The 27,520-nt window shown below is 34.5% G+C and overlaps 6 protein-coding genes across 7 annotated transcripts in view; 1 reads left to right on the forward strand and 5 right to left on the reverse strand.

Annotated features, from left to right (window-relative positions):
• LOC146722979 (F-box only protein 39) overlaps nt 1-5,255 on the forward strand; it is a 46,450-nt gene extending 41,195 nt beyond the window's left edge. For both annotated transcript variants that reach the window (XM_085483450.1, XM_085483449.1), the window contains 7 exons: nt 2,792-3,099; nt 3,322-3,554; nt 3,640-3,804; nt 3,962-4,185; nt 4,473-4,631; nt 4,832-4,996; nt 5,059-5,255. In XM_085483450.1, the coding sequence (XP_085339576.1) occupies nt 2,908-3,099; nt 3,322-3,554; nt 3,640-3,804; nt 3,962-4,185; nt 4,473-4,631; nt 4,832-4,996; nt 5,059-5,210 (1,290 nt within the window). In that variant the 5' untranslated portion in view covers nt 2,792-2,907 and the 3' untranslated portion in view covers nt 5,211-5,255. The remainder of the gene's footprint in view (nt 1-2,791; nt 3,100-3,321; nt 3,555-3,639; nt 3,805-3,961; nt 4,186-4,472; nt 4,632-4,831; nt 4,997-5,058) is intronic.
• A 422-nt stretch (nt 5,256-5,677) lies between these two features.
• On the reverse strand, nt 5,678-7,926 carry LOC114945822 (uncharacterized). The gene is made up of 2 exons (XM_085483411.1): nt 7,502-7,926; nt 5,678-7,179 (listed from the first exon to the last, which is right to left on the reverse strand). The coding sequence occupies exons 1-2, from the start codon at nt 7,753-7,755 to the stop codon at nt 6,663-6,665; spliced, it is 771 nt and encodes a 256-aa protein (XP_085339537.1). The 5' UTR covers nt 7,756-7,926; the 3' UTR covers nt 5,678-6,662.
• A 2,359-nt stretch (nt 7,927-10,285) lies between these two features.
• LOC146722982 (uncharacterized) lies at nt 10,286-11,938 on the reverse strand. The gene is given in 3 exon segments (XM_085483408.1): nt 10,286-10,752; nt 10,754-11,801; nt 11,880-11,938. Coding segments are annotated over 2 exon segments (1,077 nt in total). The 5' UTR covers nt 11,792-11,801; nt 11,880-11,938; the 3' UTR covers nt 10,286-10,713.
• A 502-nt stretch (nt 11,939-12,440) lies between these two features.
• Nucleotides 12,441-14,314, reverse strand: LOC146722983 (uncharacterized). The gene is made up of 2 exons (XM_085483409.1): nt 14,118-14,314; nt 12,441-13,919 (listed from the first exon to the last, which is right to left on the reverse strand). The coding sequence occupies exon 2, from the start codon at nt 13,916-13,918 to the stop codon at nt 12,887-12,889; it is 1,032 nt and encodes a 343-aa protein (XP_085339535.1). The 5' UTR covers nt 13,919; nt 14,118-14,314; the 3' UTR covers nt 12,441-12,886.
• A 72-nt stretch (nt 14,315-14,386) lies between these two features.
• Nucleotides 14,387-17,058, reverse strand: LOC146722984 (uncharacterized). Its single transcript, XM_085483410.1, has 2 exons — nt 16,595-17,058; nt 14,387-15,786 (listed from the first exon to the last, which is right to left on the reverse strand). The coding sequence occupies exon 2, from the start codon at nt 15,699-15,701 to the stop codon at nt 14,757-14,759; it is 945 nt and encodes a 314-aa protein (XP_085339536.1). The 5' UTR covers nt 15,702-15,786; nt 16,595-17,058; the 3' UTR covers nt 14,387-14,756.
• Nucleotides 17,059-19,871: 2,813 nt separating this feature from the next.
• LOC146722985 (uncharacterized) lies at nt 19,872-22,902 on the reverse strand. Its single transcript, XM_085483407.1, has 2 exons — nt 22,668-22,902; nt 19,872-22,520 (listed from the first exon to the last, which is right to left on the reverse strand). The coding sequence occupies exon 2, from the start codon at nt 22,457-22,459 to the stop codon at nt 20,927-20,929; it is 1,533 nt and encodes a 510-aa protein (XP_085339533.1). The 5' UTR covers nt 22,460-22,520; nt 22,668-22,902; the 3' UTR covers nt 19,872-20,926.
• Nucleotides 22,903-27,520: the final 4,618 nt, after the last annotated feature.

The raw sequence follows: 27,520 nt of genomic DNA on the forward strand, positions 1-27,520 counted from the left end.
TTTCGTTAGAATTAAATACCTGTGCACAAGGCACCAAATTTTTACTTGGACACGGCCAAGATATAAAATTGGAATAATCTCTACAAGAGATTTTTAATTCCATGTATCCCCTATTCCCCCTAAAGAAATAAAGTGCTAGAGAAAAATATAGATCCGAAAGTCGCAGAATCGGGAATCGAACCCGAGACCTTTCGCTTGCCGGGCGACTGCTCTTCCAACTGAGCTATTCAGATCCTTTCGATTCTATACTTTTCTCTGTTATATATATTAATGTTGGTAAATAAACGCCTTTAAGCCAGCGTGTATAAATTAAGAGTTTAACTAGGCTCTGTAATATATAAATATAAATTTAACATATATAAGATAGGCAATAAGAGCCAAATCGCGGATGACAGTGCGTTATTCTAAACGAAACTAAATTTTTTCGTTAGAATTAAATACCTGTGCACAAGGCACCAAATTTTTACTTGGACACGGCCAAGATATAAAATTGGAATAATCTCTACAAGAGATTTTTAATTCCATGTATCCCCTATTCCCCCTAAAGAAATAAAGTGCTAGAGAAAAATATAGATCCGAAAGTCGCAGAATCGGGAATCGAACCCGAGACCTTTCGCTTGCCGGGCGACTGCTCTTCCAACTGAGCTATTCAGATCCTTTCGATTCTATACTTTTCTCTGTTATATATATTAATGTTGGTAAATAAACGCCTTTAAGCCAGCGTGTATAAATTAAGAGTTTAACTAGGCTCTGTAATATATAAATATAAATTTAACATATATAAGATAGGCAATAAGAGCCAAATCGCGGATGACAGTGCGTTATTCTAAACGAAACTAAATTTTTTCGTTAGAATTAAATACCTGTGCACAAGGCACCAAATTTTTACTTGGACACGGCCAAGATATAAAATTGGAATAATCTCTACAAGAGATTTTTAATTCCATGTATCCCCTATTCCCCCTAAAGAAATAAAGTGCTAGAGAAAAATATAGATCCGAAAGTCGCAGAATCGGGAATCGAACCCGAGACCTTTCGCTTGCCGGGCGACTGCTCTTCCAACTGAGCTATTCAGATCCTTTCGATTCTATACTTTTCTCTGTTATATATATTAATGTTGGTAAATAAACGCCTTTAAGCCAGCGTGTATAAATTAAGAGTTTAACTAGGCTCTGTAATATGTAAATATAAATTTAACATATATAAGATAGGCAATAAGAGCCAAATCGCGGATGACAGTGCGTTATTCTAAACGAAACTAAATTTTTTCGTTAGAATTAAATACCTGTGCACAAGGCACCAAATTTTTACTTGGACACGGCCAAGATATAAAATTGGAATAATCTCTACAAGAGATTTTTAATTCCATGTATCCCCTATTCCCCCTAAAGAAATAAATTTTATGTTAAATTTATATTTATATATTACAGAGCCTAGTTAAACTCTTAATTTATACACGCTGGCTTAAAGGCGTTTATTTACCAACATTAATATATATAACAGAGAAAAGTATAGAATCGAAAGGATCTGAATAGCTCAGTTGGAAGAGCAGTCGCCCGGCAAGCGAAAGGTCTCGGGTTCGATTCCCGATTCTGCGACTTTCGGATCTATATTTTTCTCTAGCACTTTATTTCTTTAGGGGGAATAGGGGATACATGGAATTAAAAATCTCTTGTAGAGATTATTCCAATTTTATATCTTGGCCGTGTCCAAGTAAAAATTTGGTGCCTTGTGCACAGGTATTTAATTCTAACGAAAAAATTTAGTTTCGTTTAGAATAACGCACTGTCATCCGCGATTTGGCTCTTATTGCCTATCTTATATATGTTAAATTTATATTTATATATTACAGAGCCTAGTTAAACTCTTAATTTATACACGCTGGCTTAAAGGCGTTTATTTACCAACATTAATATATATAACAGAGAAAAGTATAGAATCGAAAGGATCTGAATAGCTCAGTTGGAAGAGCAGTCGCCCGGCAAGCGAAAGGTCTCGGGTTCGATTCCCGATTCTGCGACTTTCGGATCTATATTTTTCTCTAGCACTTTATTTCTTTAGGGGGAATAGGGGATACATGGAATTAAAAATCTCTTGTAGAGATTATTCCAATTTTATATCTTGGCCGTGTCCAAGTAAAAATTTGGTGCCTTGTGCACAGGTATTTAATTCTAACGAAAAAATTTAGTTTCGTTTAGAATAACGCACTGTCATCCGCGATTTGGCTCTTATTGCCTATCTTATATATGTTAAATTTATATTTATATATTACAGAGCCTAGTTAAACTCTTAATTTATACACGCTGGCTTAAAGGCGTTTATTTACCAACATTAATATATATAACAGAGAAAAGTATAGAATCGAAAGGATCTGAATAGCTCAGTTGGAAGAGCAGTCGCCCGGCAAGCGAAAGGTCTCGGGTTCGATTCCCGATTCTGCGACTTTCGGATCTATATTTTTCTCTAGCACTTTATTTCTTTAGGGGGAATAGGGGATACATGGAATTAAAAATCTCTTGTAGAGATTATTCCAATTTTATATCTTGGCCGTGTCCAAGTAAAAATTTGGTGCCTTGTGCACAGGTATTTAATTCTAACGAAAAAATTTAGTTTCGTTTAGAATAACGCACTGTCATCCGCGATTTGGCTCTTATTGCCTATCTTATATATGTTAAATTTATATTTATATATTACAGAGCCTAGTTAAACTCTTAATATATATATATATATATATATATATGTATCTTTCTCACTTCAATTCAATCTTTCACAATCGATTCCTTGTTGACAGCATTGATCGACGAAACCCGAAACACAACTCAAACTTGATAACTGCGCGGCCCAGAGTAATTCAGGCTAAGGATTGTCTGGAGAAGAGATGAAGACGGGCCAAGCTGAAGCTGGGAGATGTGGGATCAGCTACCGGAGCTGATACTGACGCAGATATTCGGCTACCTGAATCGGACCGATCGTGTCAGCGTCGGTCAAGTCTGCCGATCATGGAGTCGCATATTATCCTCGCCCGTGCTCTGGCGATCCTTCACAGTCCTCATTGATCGTGAACTACGCGGGGACTTTCCTCTAGCTGGAGAATTAGCCGTAAGAGAATTCTTCACAATAGAAACTGACAGAGTCCTTTTAAGCGAATTTAAATCAACACAACTTGCGTAGAATTAAATTTTCTTCGATCGAATTTGAAAATATTAATTGAAAGAAAGCTGAATCATAGAAAATACATAAGTAAAAAAAATTTATGATTAATAAAATTCGCTATTTCATTGTTGACTGAAATACTTAAATGAATTAATCGGGAAATTTTAGGCGAAGTATGGGCAACATATGCGCAACCTGGAACTCGCCTTTTCGCGGCCGTACATCCTGCCGAGGCAGATGAGAATCACACGGAACACTCAAGCCGAAGCCGGTGCCGATTTTCTCGGGATTGTGCGGGCCAAAGATGTGCAGCTACGACAACTGATACTGACGAACTGGATGTTTGGTTACAAATGGGGCAACAGAGGAATGCTGTTTTGTGCCCTGGCTAATTTTCTGCGGTGATCAAATTCTGTTCTTTCTCTATCAATCTTGACGTAAAACGAAAGGTTTTAGGAATTTACCTTTTTTTCATTCAATTCTTAGCGGTCAACGCAATCTCGAGATCCTGAGCTTGTTAAACGCCGATTTCGGTGTGACCGACGTCTTGCGGCTGCTGGGAACAGTTGTCAAAGGATCTGGCGAACGTTTGGTCTCTTTGGACCTTCGCGGAGCTTTCAGAGAATGGCAAGCTCCTCATGATAACCCGAGGTTCGGAAAAGTGCGAAAAACAATAATTTATTAACGAAAATATATAGGAATATATTACGCACGTAAATGCTCAATATAATTAATTGATAAAATTAATCGTGTTTAATTTTAATTATCTTCTATAATATTAAAATTGTTAATCCTAATTATTTTTCAGATATTTGCGGTTGCTGAGTCGTTTTCGCGCTCTAAGCTTATTAAAATTAGACTATCCAGCTTTATCGAATAATGCTCTGAATGCTCTTGCGACTGGAGCATTGATGCTGAAGAATCTGTATATATCTGTGAGAGATTCGGACTCCAGGCAACATATGATAGCGGATGCTGCGTGGCACAATTTGATTTTAGCTTGTCCCGATTTGACAGTATCCTATACTATAGGTATAACAGAATGTTGCTATACTCTAAGATCGTATTTTTATCTGCATTAAGATCCAGCTTATTTTTGAGAAAAATGTTTTTTATTGATAGGATCGCGTCGCTTTACGATTATACCTTTTATAATTAAATTAAGTTAAATTAATAGTATTTAAATTCTTTTTCCGTAAAAAATGTTACTATAAATAAAAAAAATTATTTGAGCGCAAGAATATTTTCATTAAGTTTTCTCATTTCTGGCACTTGCGAAATTTTATTGCACCATTTAGCTTTTCAAGTCTGATTTTCAGTGAATATTTCACACTACGAGGATATGTACTACTTGCTATTACCCAGTATCCCCCTAGCTAAGTTTCACATGTTCAGCGGACATGTATGGGATCAAAGCAGATCTCGGAATTTTAGGAGCACGATCAATCTGCTAATTACTCAATATACGAATACATTAGGTATTTCATAAACTATACCTTTTAATCAATTTTAAAAATAAAAACACTAATATATATACATTCTTTAATATTCTCTAATTTATTAAATTTAAATTTTTTATTAAATTGATTTAAGCTTCTCGGCAAATAAATCATTATATAAAAATTATTAAAAATGATATTTAATAATTAATAAATAAAGAAAAATCTCTCTTTCGCAGTCGAAGTTATGCTGCAACTTAGAAACAATCGTGAATTACTCGATGATTTATTAATATCCATGTTGATACAATGCAAGCGATTGACAAGATTGCAATATGATGGAATTATAAGGAATTTCGAGACTTTACGTGAGATATGTCAGCTTCAAGCTGAACGAAAAACACGTAAGTAGGGACATTCATTACAGCATCAATGCGAACTCTCGATCGAATAATTGTGATTGCAGAATTTAGAATGATACATGTGAAACCTCGGAATATTAATATCCAAAATCGTGCCGTATTAAATGATATTAATTATCAATACGATCGCAAAATGCACGAACAAGGAGTCGATTTCCGAGTTGAAGATCCTACCTCGATCCTGTTCTTCTATTGATGATGATTGGTCTTATTTCAATGGTCAATATTTTTGAACTTTTAAAGAAATGTTTTACTCATTTTGATATTAATGTTTTGTGACATTATAATTAAATGTTTTCCTTTGTTATTAAACAGTATAATGGATTTTAAAAAATTGTCTAAAAATGAAGTCATATGACTGTAATGTAACAGGAATGTATAAAAATGTAAAAATTGTATTAAAATTTTAATTAAAAATATTAATAATTAATATATCTAAATTTGATTTTAATTTTGATTTAAAGCAATTTATGTTTTTATATATATTTATATAATACATGATATTAAAATAGAAAAAAAAAGAATTTATATTTAAAAGAAATATATATAGAATGTAAAATATAAATAGAATAACATCTGTATATAAGTATCAATACAAAATTTATTATTTATTTAACGTATAATAATTGTTTATACAAAATCAATTTATATAAATTCGTCGAATTCATTAATTTGATATAAAAAGTCGGTATATTATAAATATAAATTTTGTATCATTAAGTCTGTATTTTTACATTACTTGTAAAAACACGAATAATTATACAACAATATTAAAGTGGCAGTGATTATTTATAGAAAAATATATATCGAAAATGATATTAATTATAAGAGTTTGATTGCACACTTTAGAATGCACTTTAATGTGTTTGTGAATAACGATTAATATACAATTATACAATCGAATTTATATTAGTATTGTATAAAGTGTGATCTTGTCCGTTTTGTATTACAAATTGTAAATCAAGTAAATGCTAAAGAGTTCTTCTACACTTATTTTTTCGCAGATTTATAAAAACATATTAGTATAAGAACACGCAATTTTTATTCTGTGCACGTGTATGTAGCATAAGAATTAAATTGAAGAGAAATTTGACAATAGGAACATTTGACAATAGCAACTTTACAGACGATCGATTATACAAGTTAAATATTTCGAAAATACTTTTTTATAAAAAATATATATAAATGTATAAAAAAATAACTCTAAATTGTATATATACGTATCAAAAAATGTATCACATTAATTTTCAAATACTTTTAACAAAAGATTGTATCTTTTATCTTACAAGTAAAAATAATATCATAAAGCTACTTTTTACGTTACAATATTATTTATTTTTCGTTTTATGCGTCATTATATACTACTTATAATTAACAGGAAGCATGCTATATATTTTATCAATGCCACGGACGGCTTTTTTTTTATGAAAATCACTATATATAGATATACTTATCTAAATCATTCTGAGGTAAAGAAGTTCATCCTTAATCAATTATAATTATTTCGCGGAATCTTATATAGATTCGTCCATACAAATCTATTAGATCTATTCGGACAACGCAAAAAGATCACAACGCGTTAAATATCCGTGTGATGATTCTTCAATATTATACTCTAAAATTTCTCCATCAGGAATTCCGCAAGTTTTCAACGACAAGACTTCATATGAGTATTAAGAACGGTTCGTGTGATGAAACCTTTACCGCATCGTGGACAAATGTATGGTCTTTCACCCGTGTGATATCGCTTGTGGACGACCAACGTCGACCTCTGCGTGAAAGACTTGCCGCATTGCTCGCACGAGTACTTTCGTTCCCCGGTATGGATGACCCTGTGGGTCCTCAGCAGGGTCTCGCACGCGAAACACTTCCCGCACACCTCGCAGGTGTACGGCTTTTCGCCGGTGTGAGATCTGTGATGGATCTCGAGACCCTTCGCGGTTTTCAGCTCCTTGCCGCACTGCGCGCAGAGATACCTGCGTCTCTCGTAGAGAGACGGATCCCCGTGAGCCTTGATCTTATGCTGCTTCAGCATCGACTTATACTTGTAGACCTTGTCACAGACGTCACATTTGTGCTCGGCTTCGTTTTCATTGGATTCCTCGAGTTTCTCGTCCGACATCACCGAGGGATCGTAGTGATACAGACGATTGTGCTCCTTCAAGCTATAGAGAATTTTTCTTTTTTTATAATCTGTACCGCAAGTTTTGCTCGATTATCTTTGTTATATGGCAAAATTAATTATGATTTTAAATATTTATGAGATTATTTTTTTATCAAAGAGGCTACTTGTGTGTGTGTGTTTTTGAAACAAATCAAACATGTTGCGTATTTTTTGAAATGAAAGACAAACTAAGAGAGATAGTGGGTATTTTGATCTGAACACTTAGAAAATCTACTTTTTGAACTAGAAAAAAAATCGAATTGCCATAAATAAATTAAGATATAATAGTACGCTATTTTAATTGTCATCAGAAAGTGACACACCTGTACACGTCATTGAAGATGCTACTGCACGCGCTGCATTGCTGATACTGCATAAAGTTGTGCATAGTCGTGTGAGTGATCAGAGCATCCTTGTCGACGAAATGCTCGCTGCAAATTTCGCACGTGAATTTCGAAGCTCGATGATGCCGCTTCCTGTGTCGCTCCACGTCGGTCGCGTTGACACCCATGAAATTGCACTCGTTGCACGGCACCGTCTTCAGCGTGTGCGATTTCTTCACGTGGGCGTTAAGCATGAATTGTTGGGGATAATTCTTGCCACAAGTGACGCACTTGAAAGGTCGATGTATGCCGTGGGCTATCCTTAGGTGAGCGACTAATCTCGTGACGAAGTGGAATTTTTCTCGACACAATTCGCAAACTTTTTCGCTACCTTCGAATCTGTAATCGTTCAGTAACAAATTCTCGTTTTTTTAATAGAGATTTAATCAAGTGCATTATTTAATTTAAAATGCATTCCGAGAATTAGAATTGTTATGTTAAAAAAAACTATTATACATACAATTCTTATGTTTTATATGATAAAGGCTATATAGAAAAATTGAATTTAATAATTGAAATAAGTTACATTTAACTTTCTGTAATAATTGTAATCGCTTTTAATTCTTTATATTGTAAATATGTGAGAGAAAAGTGTAAGCAAAAAAAAATATAATAACATATGCAACTCACTTCTGTCCAAGATCAGGTAGGTCCCCGTTCTTCATTTTCAAATCGTGATTATTCGTCCATGCGCTGCAATAAAATCGAGATAGATACACATTTACATAAAGCATCATATAGAGATGTAACTGCAATTCTACTAACACTCTTTTACTCATTTACTTAGGATAAAGTCGATGCTTTAGTAAATGCGTTTTCGCAGTAAAAAAAATCCATAAATAATTAATTGCGAGATCGAACTTAGCGGCTTGGACTTAATTAAAATCATTTCTCGTTCATATCGTTTTATTACAACAAAGTATTACAATCACAATCGATAAGTTAATCTAAAACCAAATAAAGATCAGAATTCGTTGAATGCTTCATCGTATCTTCGGTTGCAAGGTCTTCTCGTGCACCTTGCGATGCCTCTTGAGCAAAGCGTTGGATACGAAACTCTTGCCGCAATCTGGACATTGATAAGGCCTCTCACCCGAGTGGTACCGTAAATGTATGACCAACAAAGTCCTCTGGGTGAAACTTCGACCGCACTGCGGACACACGTGCGGTTTGTCGCCCGTGTGGGTCCGTTTATGAATGCTCAGGTTCTCCTTGCTAGCGAATTTCTTGTCGCATGTGTCGCACTCAAAGACCTTCTCGCCCACGTGATTGCGTTTGTGCACCGTTAATCGTCTCATCGAGGACAATTCCGCGCCGCACAGGTCGCACAAGTGTTTCGTCGGCGCCTGTTCCTGGAATCCGTGCTGATTCTTTAGGTGTCTCTTCAGCAGTCTCTTGTAAACGAATCTCTCCGGGCAGAATTTGCACGCGTGCCTCGTCTTCGGGCTCTTCCCGGTCTGTTTGCTCGTGTGATGCGTCACCAGGTGCACCGACAGATTCTTCTTATACAAGTAACGCTTGCAGCAGTGCTCGCAGCGATACAGATTCTTATTCGTATGCGAGTTCTGGTGATCCAGGTACTCGGTCTTGTGGAAGAAACCTTTGTCGCACATCTCGCACTTGAAACTATAATCCTTGGCGTGTCGGCGACGATGGTGGTCCAGATTGGACTTCTGATTGGTGCTATACTCGCAGAGGTCGCAGACGAACATCTTCAGCCCGGTGTGGATCAGTTTATGACGAGCTATGTTCATCGGGCTGCGAAACGTCTTGTTGCACTCGTCGCAGCTGAAGGCCCGATCGATATTGTGCAGATTCTTCAAGTGCTCCACGAGTTTTCGTGTGTGTCGAAAGCAAGCTCCGCATTTCACGCATTGGTGCACGCCGCGCGATTTACCCCTTCGTTGCCTGAAATAATGAGGAGATAATGAGAGATATGCGTCTCGCGATAAAATTTGGCAGGAATTGGAATAAAAATTAAAGTAAAATAGATTTTTCTGCCGAAAAAATGCTATACATTTTTAAAATATAGAAATGTTCAATAATTTACTTTTTCTTCTTCATTTCGAGTTATATATCTATCCTTTTTCAGTTGTCTTCATATAAATAGATATAGTATATAGGAAATATTAATAAATATTGGTGTAATGATTAAATGAGAATCATATCTTACACAAGTTACAAAGTAACTAATTTAAGTGTTTTATTCAAGCTCATATCAAATTCTTTTAATTTCTTTCAAAAATTTTGTAAAGAGAAAATTACTTCATTATGTTAGTTTGTGAATTAGAAAATTTATGTATCAATCCTATTAAACAAATTATGTATATATCACAACAACAACATATCATTATATCATAAACAGGGACAAAATTACATTTAAATTTTGTTAAAACATGAAAACATAATTTAAAAAAAAATTGTCTGATAAAATTATACTATTAAAAAAATAATGCATATGTTGTATATATAATAAATTATTATGAATTTTCCAATGGTATTCAAAAATTTAGATATTTTTAAAAAACTATAGTATTATATATTTATTAAATTTCAGGAGAATATTAAATAATTTCAAAACAATTGGACAATATCTCTTTTTTATTTAAACGCAATACGTAGTCATTTATATACACATGCATCATAACGTGAATAAAGGAAGAATATACTGTTATATAATTTTTAATGGAAATTTAATTATATTATATACATAAAATCTTTGTGTAAAAATTTTCCGAACTCTCTTCTACTTTTCTCGTTAAAAAATTATATACATGTTGCATTTATATATATCTTATTTTTTACCACAAACTACATCTCAGTTTAATAATATAATTTGATTATTATATTGAAAACAAATATATTAAAATTCACTGAACAACAAAAACGAACGTTACGTAAATCAGGTCAAATATGTGTGTAAACTTGAAATTAGAAATTAAATTATATAATATAACTTCTAAAATGTTCAGCATCGATTAATCCAGTTATTATTTTAGACGCAAATTTTATATTTCAAACTATAAAATTAATTGCAATAATCGATGTCACCTATTCACAGGATTGTATATTCCAAATTTAGTCTGAATGAATTTAATTAATCTCGCGCGGAAATGTCATCGATGCGATGGAACAATCTTCCGAATTGACATTTATAAGCTATTTAACGTTATTTTATCTTGTAAATGTATTTTCCTGCGTAACTCCCAGTTCTTGCGTAAAGTCCATAATAATTTTTTTAATCGGCACTACAGGCAACGGCGGCAGTGGTCCAGGATGACGCTTTCTGTGGCAAATGAGTCCCGGTTTTTGCGCGAAAGTTTGCCCGCAAATGTCGCAGATATACGGCCTCTTGCCGGTATGAATCAATATGTGCTGCTCTTGCGCGGTCTTTCTGGGAAAAGTCTTGCCGCAGACTGGACAGGAGAACGGCCGGATACCCTGATGGATCCTCAAGTGAAGATCCAAGTCCCTCTTCTGGCCAAAAGTCTTGCCACAAGTAGGACAGATGACCTTCTCCTTCCGTTCGTGCCAGATTAGATGCTGGTCCAGATTCTCTTGCGTGGTCAGACCGCGTTTGCATATCTTGCACTCGTAAGCCGGCTTGTAGTGCCGATACTTCATATGCGCCTTGATAGCAGGCAGGTTCTTACACGCGTGTCCGCAGATGTTACAAATGACGGGTGGTTCGCCACTGTGTACTTGATTCATATGTTGCTTCAGATCGTTCTTGATCTTGAACTGCTTCTTACAAACCGTGCAGGAATACTGGAAGAGGCTGGTGTGCTTTCGTATGAAGTGATCCTTTAGGGTGCATTTGTTGCTGCTCTTGTACTCGCAAATGCTGCAGGGATAGAGCAGAGGTCCGTGGACCTTCTCGATGTGGCGCTTCAGATCTCGCTTCAGGCTAAAACTCTGGCAACAGGTTTGGCACTGGTACTTGTGGTGGCTCATGTGTTTTATCATGGTGGGTTTGTCGCTGAAACGTTTGCCGCATGTGGCGCATTCCAGGAAGAGTTCGGGTTTCCTCTTCTCGACTTTGATCTGATTTGTATTTTGCTTTTTCGTATCTTTCTTCGTACAATAATTTTCTTGTTTTGACACTTTTCTCTTTCTGGTAATGTGTCGTTGAAGCCTATTTGGAAGCGAATCATACTCGGGTGTGCACTCTATGCTTTCCACGGGAGAGTATTCCGAATTATTGACGTCCACGACGTTCAGGGGGTCCATGCGTGAATCGCTAAAACATAAATTACAATCGAATTAAAGTTTATTACACACGACCCATAATTTATCGCTGGATATTAGGCTTACTTACTTGAAGTATTAAAAATGTGTCGAATCTTTTCCGTTTTTTTACTCGAAAATATTTTTAATCTACAAAGAGAATGTGAAAAATATAAAAATATATTTATATTGTTACATTGTGAATTTAATCATAAACATGTAGATCATAATTTACGTAATATAAGACATATTTAAATGCAATGTTTTGATATATTGATAAAAAATAACTAAATAATTATTTAAAATTTTCTATTAAATTATTTGAAATTTTAAATTAAGTCAATTAAAATTTCATATAGCATTGTTTAACAAAAATTAAATAAAATATTTAAAAAATCATTCATATTTATATAAAATATTATCATTAAAATATAGTAATACATATACTAAATAATGATACTGTTGATATTTTTTATTTTATGAATCATTACTTTATATTAAAACAAATTAACTTCGCATTTATATCAATATTCTGTTCTTACTATTTATATATTTTAAACTAATAGAATATTATGTTCTTCAATTTTTTTATGTATTAAATTCTTCTTATTATTATATTTAGGAAGCTACAATAAATATATATATATATATATTCAAAATTTATAAAAAGTGTAAATTTATTGCAAACTGAATACACACAATACAATAGAAAAATTATAAAGACATTTAAACTTGAAAACTTGACAACAAAGAGAAATTCTGCATACATATATATTATATAATACATTTCTCTGTTGAAAAAGTCCTTATATACGTCAAGACTAATGTGTAGAAGTATCGTTTATAAAAATATTTATAAGAACTTCAAAAATATTATATTTATATCTACAAAACATATCTCTTTTATATAGATAAAATATTTTTTGGAAAAGCAACTTTTTCTGAGACTTTTGATTCTTGCCATTGCTTGCAACTTCAATCTTGTCTTTTTTATGTCAACTCTTTAATTATTTATTCTCTCTCTTGTGCAATGGCAAAATATTCAAAATCCACAATTGATTTCGTCTCGTTATATATCCACTCGAAATACTAAAAACTTTATTCTATCTTTATGACTGCATTTTTTGTCGCATACTCTTTCGTAAATTCCGTGACAATTTTTTTAACGGAGACTACAGGTAGCGGAGGCAGGGGACCAGGATGTCTCTTCCTGTGGCAGATGAGACCAGGTTTTTGGGCAAACGCTTGGCCACAAATATCGCAAATATAGGGTCTCTTCCCGGTGTGGATCAACACATGTTGCTCCTGCGCTGTTTGTCGTCGAAACGTCTTCCCACAGACAGGACAAGGAAACGGCTTTACTCCGGTGTGCACCCTCATGTGCGAGTTAAGATCGCGTCTTCGGAATCTCTTGCCGCAGGTCGGACAGAGCACCTTCTCCCTGGTTTCGTGCCACATGAGATGCTGCTCCAGGTTCTCTTGCGTGGTCATACCTCGTCGACATATCCGGCAGACAAATTCCGGCTTGTAGTGTCTGTACTTCATATGGGCTCTAAGGGCGTGGAGGTTCTTGCTGAAGTGACCGCAGACGTCGCACACGATCGGCGGTGCTTCGCTGTGATTCTGCTTCACGTGGTGATTCAGGGCTTTCTTGATCTTGAATTGCTTGCCGCAAATGTCGCACGCGTAATCGTAGTCGCTCGTGTGCAATCGGATGTAGTGGTTCTTCAGAGTGCCCTTGTTATTGCTCTTGAATTTGCACACGCTGCACTCGTACATCTCCTGATGATGATGCCTCGCTATGTGAGAGACCAAGTAACGCCGAAGGCTGAAGCTCTTCGGACAATCGGCGCACTGGTGTCTGTGCTGCTTCAAGTGCTCGGCGAGATTGCTTTTCTTCAGGAATTTGCGGCAGCAGTGATCGCATTCTAGATGGTACGTCGGCTTCCTTCTGACCGATCGATTCCCTTCGGTTACAATTCGCGGACTAGGTTTTCTCGTCTCCAAGTCTACGTTCATCCCTTCTAGCGTTCGTTCTTCGTCTATTATTGAAGACTCTTCTCTTTTCGTTTGTTCGCATTCCAATAGTTTTTGGGTGATAATGGATTCAATGTTTAATGGATCAGCCATTCTAAAACATAAAAAGGGTAAAAGTTCGTATTATTATTAGCTATAAATCAAGGATTTGATTGCTTAAGTTTATTGATTAGAATTGTCGACACTTTCGCTAATAAAGAGGGAAGTGATTGGGAGCGCTTTAATGACATTGGATTTAATAAACAATTTAATAAACATTCGGATACTTTATTGACATCATCTTTCAAGTTACCTTCCTAATTGAGCGATTAGAAGTCTGCTGAGAATTACGAAAGACACTGTACCGATTTTAGATATCGATGAGAGTGTGGCTTATCGCAATGCAACGCAAAACTTTTTGGCCATCTAAAAAAAGAGCGAGGATTAGTCATCATCATTAATTATAAGAATGGAACAAATGATAACTTACCTGACGTACACAGCGTGAACTAATAAATTCTCTACAAATAAATATATATAATTATTGAGGAATAGATTAATCGAAAGATTTGAAAAACACAATCTGAATTAATCGTTAATATATTTTAAATAAATTTGCTATACATACATGAGATGAATTGTATCTCTTCGTTAAAAATAAAATGTACCATATCATTTCATAACATAAAATCGTTAACGGAAAATATAATCGTAATAGTCTAATCGTAATATAATCAAACTAAAGTATTATATAATCTGAGAAAAATAGAACAATAAATCTCTTATTTTATAACTGCGATTTACGACATCATAATTAAAAATGCTTATAGAAAAATTACTTGTTCTCCTTACTTTATAAAAATCCTATTTCTTAAACAAAGAGCAATTTCGGATAAAATAAATTATTCGTTAATACTTTTTTAGATTTGCTCCTTTAAACTTGCTATCAAATTCATGATTGAGGATTTGACAGACCCTTCGTACTGTTCAAGTAATCTCTAACAAACTTGCTCACAAGGCCTGTCACAGGTATAATCGGCAACGGCCCGAGCGGTCCAGGATGTATTTTCCTATGACATATTAGAATAGATCTTCGCGGGAATTTCGCTCCGCAAATGTCGCATGTATATAAGTTATGCATGTGCGTAAGAATATGTTGTATTTGATTTGAGCGTTTCTCGAAACTCTTCTTGCAAACCGGACATACGTAAGGATTAGCTTTGCCGTGATATTTGATCAAATGTTCCGACAAATGTAATTTCTTATCAAAACTCTGTCCGCACGACGTACAAACATGCTGGCTCGACACGCGTTGCTTATCTCTGTGCCGGCGTAAATGCGTCTCTAATTCGGTTACACTGAAGATATCCCGTCTCCCGCAGATCCCGCACTGGAAACCCGCTTTCAAGTGAACGTGCTTGTTGTGTATTCTCAACGCCGTAGAGTTATCGAATTCGCGTTTGCAAAGGCTGCAAATTACAGACACAGTGCTGTGTAAGCGATGCATGTGTCTTGTGATCGCATACATTGTCTGAAATTCCTGATTACAAATCTTGCAGATGTTACAGAAGGGATCCAAATGCTTTGTCATAAAGTGTTTCCTCAGGTCCGGCTTGCTCCAATAAGTGGTGTTACACAATTTACACACGTACTTGGCCTCGCCGTGCTTCAGGGCCATATGATTCTGTAGCTTTTTCGACGATTCAAACAGTCCGTTGCAGATGCTGCACGTGTGCTCGTGAAGCTGCATGTGTTTTATCAAGCTCCCTTTCGTTTGGCATGGGAAGGCGCAAATATTGCATGAATAATGATCATATGACGATGAACTTTCTACATCCTTATTTTCTTTACTGCTCCCTACGCTGTTTATCTGATTCGCAGCATTCATAGATGTCATAAACAACGCGTTCGCATCCCGAAGACTTCCTTCGATCTTGATTGCATCGATCTTGATTTCATCGAGTTCTAGTAAATCAGTAAACCTACGACAAAAAAAATTTTTTGTCATAAAATGATGAAACCCAAGAAATATGATGAAAATACCTTGTTTTGCCTTATTTTAATCATTTATTTGACTTGCGCCTTTAACGATATTTCAATCAGAACAGCACATAAAAATATCATCTTAACATTTTAGAAAATGTTTCCAAGAATATGTAATATTTTGTTTGCATATGGTTGTCAAATAATGTCATGTTATTATTTCAACTAATATTTCAGTATGCATTTCTTTATTCAAGATTGTGCTATAATACAAGATAGTTTTCAATCAATGGCATTCTTTTAATGAAGATATTAAAGACACGTGTAAAGATAATTGTTTAAGAAATATATATTATATAAAAAATGATAAAGAATAAAAACAAAATTCAAGTAATTAATCATTATTTTAACAATTTCAAGATTATTACTTGAAATATATGATATACTAATACAATATATATATAACAAAAACAAGGTAAATTTAGCATATATATATATTTTTTAGCGAAAATACAATTTATATCAATTAAGTCTTAGTCTTATAGTTTTTAGTCTCTAATTTAAAAACTTGGATATCTTCATTAAAAGAAAGAACAGTTAATTTGCAAGATATTACTTATATATTTTTTTACATATTTATATATCCTAAACAAATTTAAAATAACAGCTTGCAACATCCATATTGGGAACATTCACGGGTTAAGAATTTATTTCTTCAATCTATGTAAATATGTAAGAAAAAAATATGAGATTTCTTCACGCAAAAAGAAAACATAATTTATTACAATATAAAAAATTCTTTCTTACAAAAGTGGACGCTCGCTCTTCTTTCTTGTGAATTATGTCTTGTACCGTACAATTCTGCTTAAATCCAAAAATAAGTATAAGACACATTGGATTTTCGTCTCGATTTGAACAAACTCTGTCAAACTTTTTTCTGCTTTTTCATTTTCAACAAATCCTGGTTGACGTAATCCATCGACATGATGGGAAGCGGATGTAGCGGTTGAAGATGCTTCTTCCGATGCATGATGAGTCCCAACTTCTCCGTGAAACTCTGAAATTTCTCCGCAAACATCGCAGACGTAGGGTTTGACACCATCGTGGATCCTCATGTGCTTCTTCAAGGTATACCTACAACTGAAGGTCTTGCCACATAACTGGCATATGATGCTCTCCCAATTCTGCAATTTGCAATGTCGCTCCAGCGATTCCTTAGTCGCCAGCTTCCTTCCACACACCTGGTAAGGAAATCTATCATTGTGGCGATGACTCAGGTGCTTCTTAAGCGTTCCGATAAGTCCTGCCACAGACATTGCAGCCCATCTCGCGATCATCGTTGTAAATACTTTGTACGTGCATGTACAAGTCGCTCTTCATCTTGAAGGATTTGTCACATGTATTGCACACGTAATTTTGACTCTTCGTGTACTTCTTCAGATAGTGTTCTCGCAACGACTGTCTGCACTGGTAGACGACGTCGCACTCATCGCAGGAATACGAAGCTTTGGAAGCATGCACCTTGCTCATGTGTTACTGAAGTTCGTCTTTCAGCTTGAAAATCGTCTTGCAGCATCCAAAATAAAAGTGGCTTTTCATGATTTTTCATTTGCGAGATCCTAACAAAGGTCCAAATGTTCTTGCTCAATCTTTCTTTCATCCGAATAGATTTTTTAGATATCTTCTTCAACGTATATTTGCGCTTTGCAGCAGACAGAGGCGATGACTTTCTCGATTTATTTCTCGTACGTCAACTTATTTTACTTATACTTCTCTGTATGATATCCTTTCTTGTATTTTAAGGAACCAGTAATTTTTCTTCGTGGACTTGTAAAAGATCCATATCTGTTATATTCCTGCAAGTTTGAGAAAAAAATGATAATTTCTAAAGTTTCAACAAAACTGATTAATATAAAGTATACTTATCTCTCACAGTATGTTGTGTAATTTTACGAAATGTTTCGTAAAATGTAAATTATCTTCAAAGATGATATTTAAAAAACACGTCAAATCGTCGATTGTTACAAGAGAGCATATAATAATGATATGTATTTAATTAAAAGTAGATGTTACTTAGCTTACAGGGTTTGTCCGGAAAGTAATGCGTCGCATTTTTTTAAAAAAGAATTTATTGATCGCATAGGTAAAACAACTTAAAATTGTTCGAAGTATGACCCTTCTGCGTCAATACATTTTTACCAACGCGATTTCCATGCGTCATAAGATTTCTGGAACTCATTGACTGGGATGCTGTTCAGGGAGGCCGTCGAAGTAGCTTGTACGTTGTCAACCGACTCGAGCTGTTGTCCTTTGAGCTCCCTTTTCAGCCGAGGAAATAAAAAAAAGAAATTGGGATTATCTGCACAGAGTTGCTTGAGTTCTTCACAAACTTCCACTCGGTGTTGCTTTTGCGCATCGGTCAACACTCTGGGCACAAGTTTTGCGCAAATCTTCCGCATGGCCAAGTCTTCCGATACAATCTCGTGAACAATCGTTTTCGGCAAGTTCAATAATTCCGACATTAAGCGAACATTCATTCGACGGTCTGAATTCAATAATTGGCGCACACGAGTCACATTGTCGTCCGTTCGCGATGTTGACGGGCGTCCTGCGCGGGCCTCGTCGGCGACCTCCTTCCGACCTTCTCTAAACATCTTGTGCCATCTGTTTGACTGCGATTTGGAAAGGCAATCGTCCCCGAAAACTTTCTTGAGCATTTCAAAAGTTTCCAGCGGCGTCTTGTCCAGCTTCACGCAAAACTTTATCGCATAGCGTTGCTCTATCGTTCTCTCCATCACAAGTTCGACGCGACCACTAAGCAGAGGTTCACAGAATAAGCCGTCCTAACCCTCCAAGCGCATGGAAACAATTGAGCGACCTACCGTTGGAAAGCTAAGGGTACCCCCCTTCCTCCCCAACCGGTCCCATCGCTCTGCGATGTATAGTCGCGTCACAAAAAAATGCGACGCATTACTTTCCGGACAAATGTAAGATAATTATAAAAACCTGTAAGATAATTATAAAAATTCGTGTCATTAAAAATATTTATTTGAGACAAAAGTTTATACGTTGTATGTGCACAGATCTTGTTTATTTTAATTTTTATTAAAGACAGTTATCTTAGCAAAAATAGTTTTGCATCGTATTTCTATTATGTAAAGCTATTTAATAATATGCTATTATTTATAAATTGATATTAATATATATATATATATATATATATATATATATATATATATATATATTCCAGAAAGTACATACGTTATTATGTATAGAGAAACATAAAGTAGAAATTGCTTGAGCTATATTACTTATAGTGATATTTTATTACAATATAAATTAATATTTGAAAAGATGTAAAGATTTTGTGAGAGTAAAAATTTTTACGTTTAAAAAAACTAGTTTTATTCTTATATAAATTAAGAGCGTTGTTATATATTTCTCCATACAAAATAATAGTAGAGTTCCGAATAATAGAACTGTGTTTACTGTACAATAAATACAGAAAGTGAAAATATGGAACAATTACATGTGTGTTTGTTTGTCTTCAGATATCATTAAATATTATATTGTATTTAATTATGACGTATATCTTACTTAAAAAATTATTATTTTGTATTTCTCAAGATATGTTGATCCTAAAGTAGAAAATAAAAAAAACTATAGAATATTACTAATACATGTTCAAAAATTCTTATCAAAGGTTTTATTCAATGGTAGAATAAAAGGTATTTATTATTTGTTCCTTTCGTTTTTAAGATCATATTTTTATAAAAATAATTTTTAATTTTTTTCCCACCTTCGAATTATTTCAATTTTTAAAATTATTGTTTAATAACGAAAAAAAAATATTTATATAAGTGTTTAAATTATATTTATCTTACTCTCTGTAAACAATAGCAAAATTCTAAAATTATTATATAGAGCTATTTACTTTGTAAATTAGAAAGTGTCAAGTATAAATAAAATTAGACATACAATAAAAGATAATAAAAAAAAGAAAAAAAAATAAATTAATATGTATATATACATTAATGAATATAAACATTAAATTAATTTTTTATAAAATAATTCTACACATTGATTGGAAAAAATATGTATTATTATATATGTATATAACTTTTCAATTATGTTCATTATCATTGTCTAACATATGTTAGGATTCTTTTTCTACCATAGGAGATCAGCATTCAAAAAAATTTAGTACCGAGTAATAATTTTATCGTAATCATTTTTCTATTACCAATAAAATAGCTTACTTATTTATCAATAAACTGATAAATTTATTGATAAATAAAACATAACTGCAAAATTCGTAAAAAGAATTATGCTATCAATGCTATTTGTGATGTATTTTATTGGCTCAAGAAATGTACAGAGTTTTAATTTTACTATAATGATAAACATCAAATGATCTTAAATAGCTGAAAGGCGAAACACAAATTGAAAGATAACTTTTCTTAATTTTTGTTACATGCAATTTACAATTACTAATTATATAATCTATACAGCTTATATATATATATTCGTTCATATCTTTACCTATTCTTCAAATTTTATTTAAACTTTGGATACAAACAAGTGTCATCGTAAGTTTCTAGTCTCTAAAAGTGATCACGTTTTTTATAGCCAATAAAATGTTTTCATTTAAATACATTTTATTTTATTTAAATGTCTTCAACGCAATAAATTTGTATTTTCTTATTGCTTCTTTCATTACAAAAATTTATTTTATTTTAAAATTGAATTCTAATATGAAAAGACAGAGTAAAGATAATAGATAGACGATCATAAAAAAGTTAGTTTTCGCAAAAATAAAAAAAGAAAGAAAAAAAAAGATTAATATTTTTGTCAAAATTTATTTATAAATATTTGAATAACATCACAAAAACTAAGTTTTCATAATCACTTTACGATAAAAAATAAAAATTATGTAATCTTACGTGTAATCATGAACAATATTTGTGAATGGAAATTTTGTTGAAAAAATTTAGAATTACTGTTATTCTTCTATCTCGTAAAAATTTTTTTCAATTACTTTAGCGTTCTTGTTATGTAACGATCGCACGCATTTTTGCTACTTTAAAGAGAGAAAAATGTTGATAAAAAAATTATATATCCACATATTAAATCGAGTGTTTACACTTCTTCGTCAATTCTCTCCTCAATTTCTTGCACGAATTCTTTTGTGAATTCGTTTTCCTGCACGTATTCTTTTGTAAATTCATTAACGAGGTCCGCGATCGGCATAACCGGCAATGGTGGATGAGGACCAGGATGAGTCTTTCTATGACAGATCAAGCCTGGCTTTTGCGTGAACGCTTTTCCACAAATGTCGCACACAAATGGTCGCTTGCCAGTGTGAATTAGCAAATGCTGGCGCAGCTGCGATCTTCTGGCGAAGGGTTTCTTACAGATCATACAGGAATGCGGTTTACATCCCGTATGAACTACCATATGCCTCTTGAAAGAGTCCTTCTTCGTGAACGTCTTGCCACACTCGGCGCAGACTATCTTATCACGTTTTTCGTGCTGCGTCAGTAAGTGTTGATCCAGATTTTCCTGCGTAACCATGCGTCTTTTGCAGATGTGACATTCGTATTTCGGTTTGAAATGCGCCCATTTTTGATGCACGTACAACGAGCCGGTGTTCAAGCACAGCTTGTCACATATATCGCACTTGATCGGCTTCTCCTTGTGATGGAACCGTATGTGATTCGTTAGGTCTCCCTTGACCTTGAATTTCTTGGGACAAGAATTGCACTGGTGCTCGAACTTGTCCGTATGCTTCCTTATGAAGTGGGATTGCAGGGAATGCTTCGATCTACAAACGAATCCGCAGGCGTGGCAAGGGAATACCGTGTTACTGGATCGCTTCCTGGACCAGGTCTCATGCTTCCTCTCCAGATGCGCGGCAAACAAGCTTTTCTTCAAGGTCCTGTAGTCGCACACGGCGCATATATACGCACCGTCCTCTTTTATACACACCTTCTTTTTATGAGTCCACGCCACGTGTTTCCGGAAGGATATCGCCGAGTCAAACATTTCCGAACATACTTTGCACTTGAGAGCCCCGCCAGGACTCTTCAAAGATGTTTTCGTAGGCAAGGATGGATTATTAGCGCTTAAAGGAGAATCAAGAATTTCTTCCTCCAGATATTCTATCTCTCCCTCATCGTTATTATATGCTTCCTCCGCTTCCTGATACTCTGCTTTTGCCTCCATCTCTGCTGATGTCAGTTTCTCGATGATGACTGTACTTCCCTGTACTTTGACTTGGTATAAATCTCCACCAGATTTGTCGTCCACAGCGTCGCCGTTCAACGTGATCGGTTTTGCATCTGCTTCTGCCGTTTCCTCGACGTCCCCGTTAAGAATGCTGTCGTCGTTATATAATTTTTCATCCATAGAATCAAAGCCCTTTTCCTCGAAATAAAACTCCTGTTTCATATCATCCGCACTGTTTTGTTCTTCATCCTCCATTTGCTCGTCTTCTTCCTCTATTTGCTCGTCTTCTTCCTCTATTTGCTCGACTTCTTCTTCTTCTTCTATTTCTTCGGTTTCTACATCTTCGTATTCCGGTATATCTTCATCCGGCAGAGGCGCATCGTCTTCAGGTATAAACGCGTAATATGGCTTGCCATCGAACTCCAAAATTTGCCATTTCTTCATCACCAACGATTCATTGTCAAATACAAAAATACCGCGAGAATCGCAAGCGCCTGCTTCGTACCTGAAACACCACAAAATGGAATAATTATTACAAGGAATGTATGATTCACTTATGTGTATATCGAAGTAAATTATATGCTAAAAGATATTTATTTCGCGTGCTACGTATAGATGTAATTATAAAGATCAGATCAACGAAGGTACTCACAAACAAGAAGCTAAAACTACTACCCTTCTTGTTGATCAGCATTGCAGTCCGTTGCGACCGACATACAACCGTCATAAAACCGTCAAAAACAAGACATTATACTATAAACATTTAGAATAGTCAATAATATTTATTTTAACAATTTTAGAAATATGTATCCGTTGTATCGAGCCTATTTTTTCTAAATAAGTTATATATAAATTTTATTAGATAAAGAAAAAATAACTACAAAAAGAAAAATGTTTAGTAATATTTTTTTAGAACATAAGTAAAACAATAAAATATATGTAGACAAAATCTGAATATTATATATATATATATATATATATATATATATATATATATATATATTCATATAGAATTAATGCTATTTATATTAAAACATATATATATATAATTGAATTATAATTCACAAAATTATAATAAAATTAACCCTTAAATATTAATTAAGCAATTAAAAGTTGAATAAATTTCACAATATGAATTTTATGAAGATAGATTATTCTCAGAATGTGCTTTGCATGTTTTTAAATAAAATAATCAAATTTTTTTGTTAATGTTTCTTTATATTTGTGTATTTACAATTGTCAAAAAAATAAAAATTTTAATTATAAGTAAAATTTTTTTAAATTTCGATATTTTGAAATGTATAAGTAATGTTTCTTATCTTCTTGTTATTTAAGAATTATTTGAAGTAATACATACAATCAAATATGCTGCATAAAGTGTTGAATATGTGAAACTGGACACTGATCAAAGGAAATAAAATATTAATAAAACAAAAGAGAAAATGCTTATCTGGTAGATTAAATGTTAGAGAAAAAAAATTACATAACATAATTAAATATAATTAAAATTAAATGTTAAATATAATAATATATATTATTCGTAACGTTTTGCATCTTATTATTATCCTTATTGTATACTTTCTGATTCCTGCATGCTACATTATTTTGGACATATTCTTAAAAATCACAATTATGTGCACAAAAATGTGCTTATTACATTCGTTTGATTTTCTCATATTTGTACACTGTCAATTATTACAAGCAAATCCTATATATTTCATGTATAGCCGACTTTCTTTCTAACGAACAATTTTACATTTTCTGTACCATACTTATTGCACGTTATCGCAGACCTCACGAGAAGCATTGTAGATTACCTATCTATTTAATTAAACGAAAGAAAAAAACAGAAGACAATAAACATTTTTAAAGGGTAAGGCACGACATTCTTATATATTCGCAGTTTCATTTCTTAATAAATTCCTTCAATATGTGATCAATATGAATCACTGGCAGAGGCGGCAGCGTTCCCGAGTGGATTTTCCTGTGACAGATGAGACCGGCCTTCTGAGCAAACGATTTGCCGCAGACGTCGCACACGTAGATACGTTCCCCGGTATGCAGAAGAAGATGCTGACTAAGGCTGCTGTGCCTGGCGAAGGCTCTGTTACAGACCTTACAGCTGTACGGCTTGTCGCCCGTATGAATCCTCATATGTTTCCTCAGATCGTAATTCTCAAAGAAGGTCTTGCCGCACTCCTCGCACACCGACTTCTCCTTCCTCTCGTGCTGCGTCAGCATATGCTGATCCAGATTTGCCTGGGTGACTAGTCGACGATGGCACAACGGACATTCGTACTTGGCCTTATAATGAGCGTGCTTCTGATGAGTGTACAGACTGTGGCTGTTGCGACAGGTCTTGCCGCAGACGTCGCAGATCACCGGCGACTCACGGTGATTCAGTCTAGTATGAGTGGTGAGGTCGCCCTTGATCTTGAACTCCTTGCCACAGTGCTCGCATGAGAAGTCGTAGTGTTGCGTATGCTTGCGAACGAAATGAGACCTCAAGGTCTCCTTGCGGGCGCAGACCAAGCCGCAGACGATGCAGGTGAACTCGCGTTTATCGTTCGTGATCTCTTCGTGCTTGTCGGCCAGATGTGCGATCATCGTGGATCTCTTGCTGCATCGGAAGTCGCACATCACACACGAGAGAGCTTCCTGGTTTCGCGGCACCGTGTCAGTGAACGCGGAGTTTCCCTTCACGTTTGGTTCGCACTGACTTGATTTTTTTATTTCCGTCGTATGCGTGAGCTTGTGTCGTTTTAATAAGTACTTGCTCTTGAAGCGTTTAGGACAAATGTCGCACATGAGAGAATCATTTTTTCGAGTGTCCTCTTCAGATTTCTTCTCGTCTTCGGGTTCAAAGACGGACGGTTTCTCTCGAGTTTTCGTTTTCGTTGCTACTTTCTTGACGATCTCCACGGTTGGTTTCCTACAACATTACGAGAGAGTATCTTTATTACGGTTCTACAGTTAGAAGATATACAGATCTTTGACTACTTACATTCGAATCTAAAATTTGTGACGACATTGAGCTTACGAACAGAATTAGGATTATTTCCAGCCCCCTCTGCTCGGGGTTGGAAAAAGAAATTGTTGTACAGGATGTTTAGGATAACAGAATAATTTACAATATATTTATTTTTTATATAAAATTATTAAATATAACAATATACGATATATGCAAAATTGAAAGCATAACTCTTCCATAATAGATTGTTAAATACAAGCGTACAATAACATAGTATCAGTACATATTATTTATGTAATATTCGTAAATAAAATTGTTTAGCGATTCGTGAAATTTTTACCTGTCATTTAAATTTTTTTTAAAAGCTATTACTGTACACTTTCACATATTTACAAATTATTATATAATTACTATAATAATAATATAAATTAGTTAGGTAAAAAGGTACACTGTTATTTATCTGCTAAATTAATCAACACATCCATAAAAAATGCATTATTTATTTTAATAATAAGATCTCGCAATCATGAACGTGTCGTTTGTTGAAAACAAAAAAGTAAAAATTATTCCAAAGACATGCATCCAAAAATTGGCACCTTTTCTTCTAAAATAAAAATAAAACATTAACAAAGTTTGATTCCATAAAAGCAGATCGAATCAATCCTGATGATACGTATGCCCAATCTGAAAGTACTATCAAAACAATTAAAAAAAAAAACATTTTTTACTAATATTTATACTTTGTACAAACAAAAGACAAAAGTGTCTGTTTCCGATTTCTGCGAACACCTGAAATTTTTTCAATATTATATATAAAAAAGTTTTTACAAAAATGTAAATAATATAATCATATATAATTCATTATACTTACACAATAATTGCTGAATAAATTATTTATTTACTATTTAATATAATTAAACGAATTCCTAAAAACATTTTGAATTGCTCTCATATCAATTTGACGACTAATCCGATTTTACAAATAAAATACCGAGTGTTGCAAATAAATTGTCTTCATATTTCAAGAGATATTTTTTATTAAAACATGTTCTGATATTTATCACATTGTCATAACTTATATATATATATTAAACATTACCTATATATTGTTTTATGAATCGATTAATTCATAACCATAAAAACAGATATACTTTGCACCATTAAAATTGTATGCATATACGTTTATGTATAAAATTGTATTATATGTACCATTTTTTGTAATAATTTGCTATTGCATGAAATATATCCACATCGTCAACAATCATTGTGAAAATATCATACAATATATTTTTTTTGACATTTATTTCTTTGTAATATCTATTTAATTTTGCCTCTTTTTCATAGATTATTAAAAAATTTACTAAGAATAATACTTTTCGTTAACAAAAATAAACATAAAAATAGATTAAAACAAGAATACAAAAAATAATAATAATAATATTAGCAAAAACAAAATCTATCTTCATTTTTGTTGATGAAAAAGAAAAGAAAATCAAAAATTTAAACTTTTACGTTTTCGATACAAAATTTTTTAGACTCAAAATTTTCCTACACTATCATTTCTTCTTCATGAAATCATTGATAATGTGATCTATGTGCACGACCGGTAGAGGTGGATGTACGCCGGGATGCGATTTCCGATGACAAATTAATCCCGGTTTCTGGGTGAAAGCTTTCCCGCATATATCACAAATGTACGGCCGTTTTCCGGTATGGATCAGCAGATGTTGTCTAAACGCGGTCCTGCGCGCGAAAGCCCTACCGCAGATGTGACAGTCGTGCGGCCGGTAGCCAGTGTGGGTCATCATGTGCTGCTTAAGCCGATGATTCTCCGAGAAGGACTTGCCGCACTCCTCGCACACAAAGCTCTCCCTGCGCTCGTGCTGCAGCAGGATGTGCTGATCAAGATTCTCCTGCGAGACCATGCGCCTCTTGCAGATCTCGCACTCGTACTTGGGCTTGAAATGCGCCCACTTCTGGTGCACGTAGAGGGAATTGCTGTTGGTGCAAGTCTTGCCACAGACGTCGCAAATCACCGGACTCTCCTTGTGCCTGAAACGCACGTGCAGCCTCATGTCGCTTTTCACCTTGAACTTCCTGCCGCAATACTCGCACTCGAACTTGTACTCGGTGCCATGTTTGCGGTCCAGGTGTTCCTTCAATCGACGTCGGCTCTGACACTTGAATCCGCACGTGTCGCATGAGTATTCGATGATAGAACTTCTACGCCTGTTCCTTTTCTTGATCGCGCTCCGCTTCGCGGAATGTTTCCTGTTGAGATGCGACTGAAAGGTCGTTTTCTTGGTGCTCTTGTAGTTGCAGAAGTTACAACTATAAGTCATCGTAGTATCCTCTACATTCTCCTGCTGCGGATGCATCGCATCCCGATGATGCTTCAGCATTTCCTTCATCGGAAAGCAAGTGTTGCACTCGTCGCAAGGGTAGACCTTGTCGTCCTCGTTACAGGACTGATTCTCGTCTGTCCCCGGGATTTCATCTACTGACAGTGCAACGTTCTCGTTTTCTATTTTTAC

Source organism: Nylanderia fulva, unplaced genomic scaffold (assembly GCF_048542155.1).
Source record: "Nylanderia fulva isolate GAGA-0341 unplaced genomic scaffold, ASM4854215v1 Scaffold25, whole genome shotgun sequence".
In the NCBI taxonomy this organism is placed as follows: Eukaryota; Metazoa; Arthropoda; class Insecta; order Hymenoptera; family Formicidae; genus Nylanderia; species Nylanderia fulva.

Bases quoted from the DNA above. Each gene is read 5' to 3' on its own strand.
- LOC114945822 (XM_085483411.1), bottom strand. From the start codon at position 7,755: ATGCTTAACGCCCACGTGAAGAAATCGCACACGCTGAAGACGGTGCCG. The intron at 7,180-7,501 runs GTGTGTCACTTT...AATTCTCTATAG, and splicing joins ATCTTCAATGACGTGTACAG to CTTGAAGGAGCACAATCGTC.
- LOC146722983 (XM_085483409.1), bottom strand. From the start codon at position 13,918: ATGGCTGATCCATTAAACATTGAATCCATTATCACCCAAAAACTATTG.
- LOC146722984 (XM_085483410.1), bottom strand. From the start codon at position 15,701: ATGACATCTATGAATGCTGCGAATCAGATAAACAGCGTAGGGAGCAGT.
- LOC146722985 (XM_085483407.1), bottom strand. From the start codon at position 22,459: ATGAAGAAATGGCAAATTTTGGAGTTCGATGGCAAGCCATATTACGCG.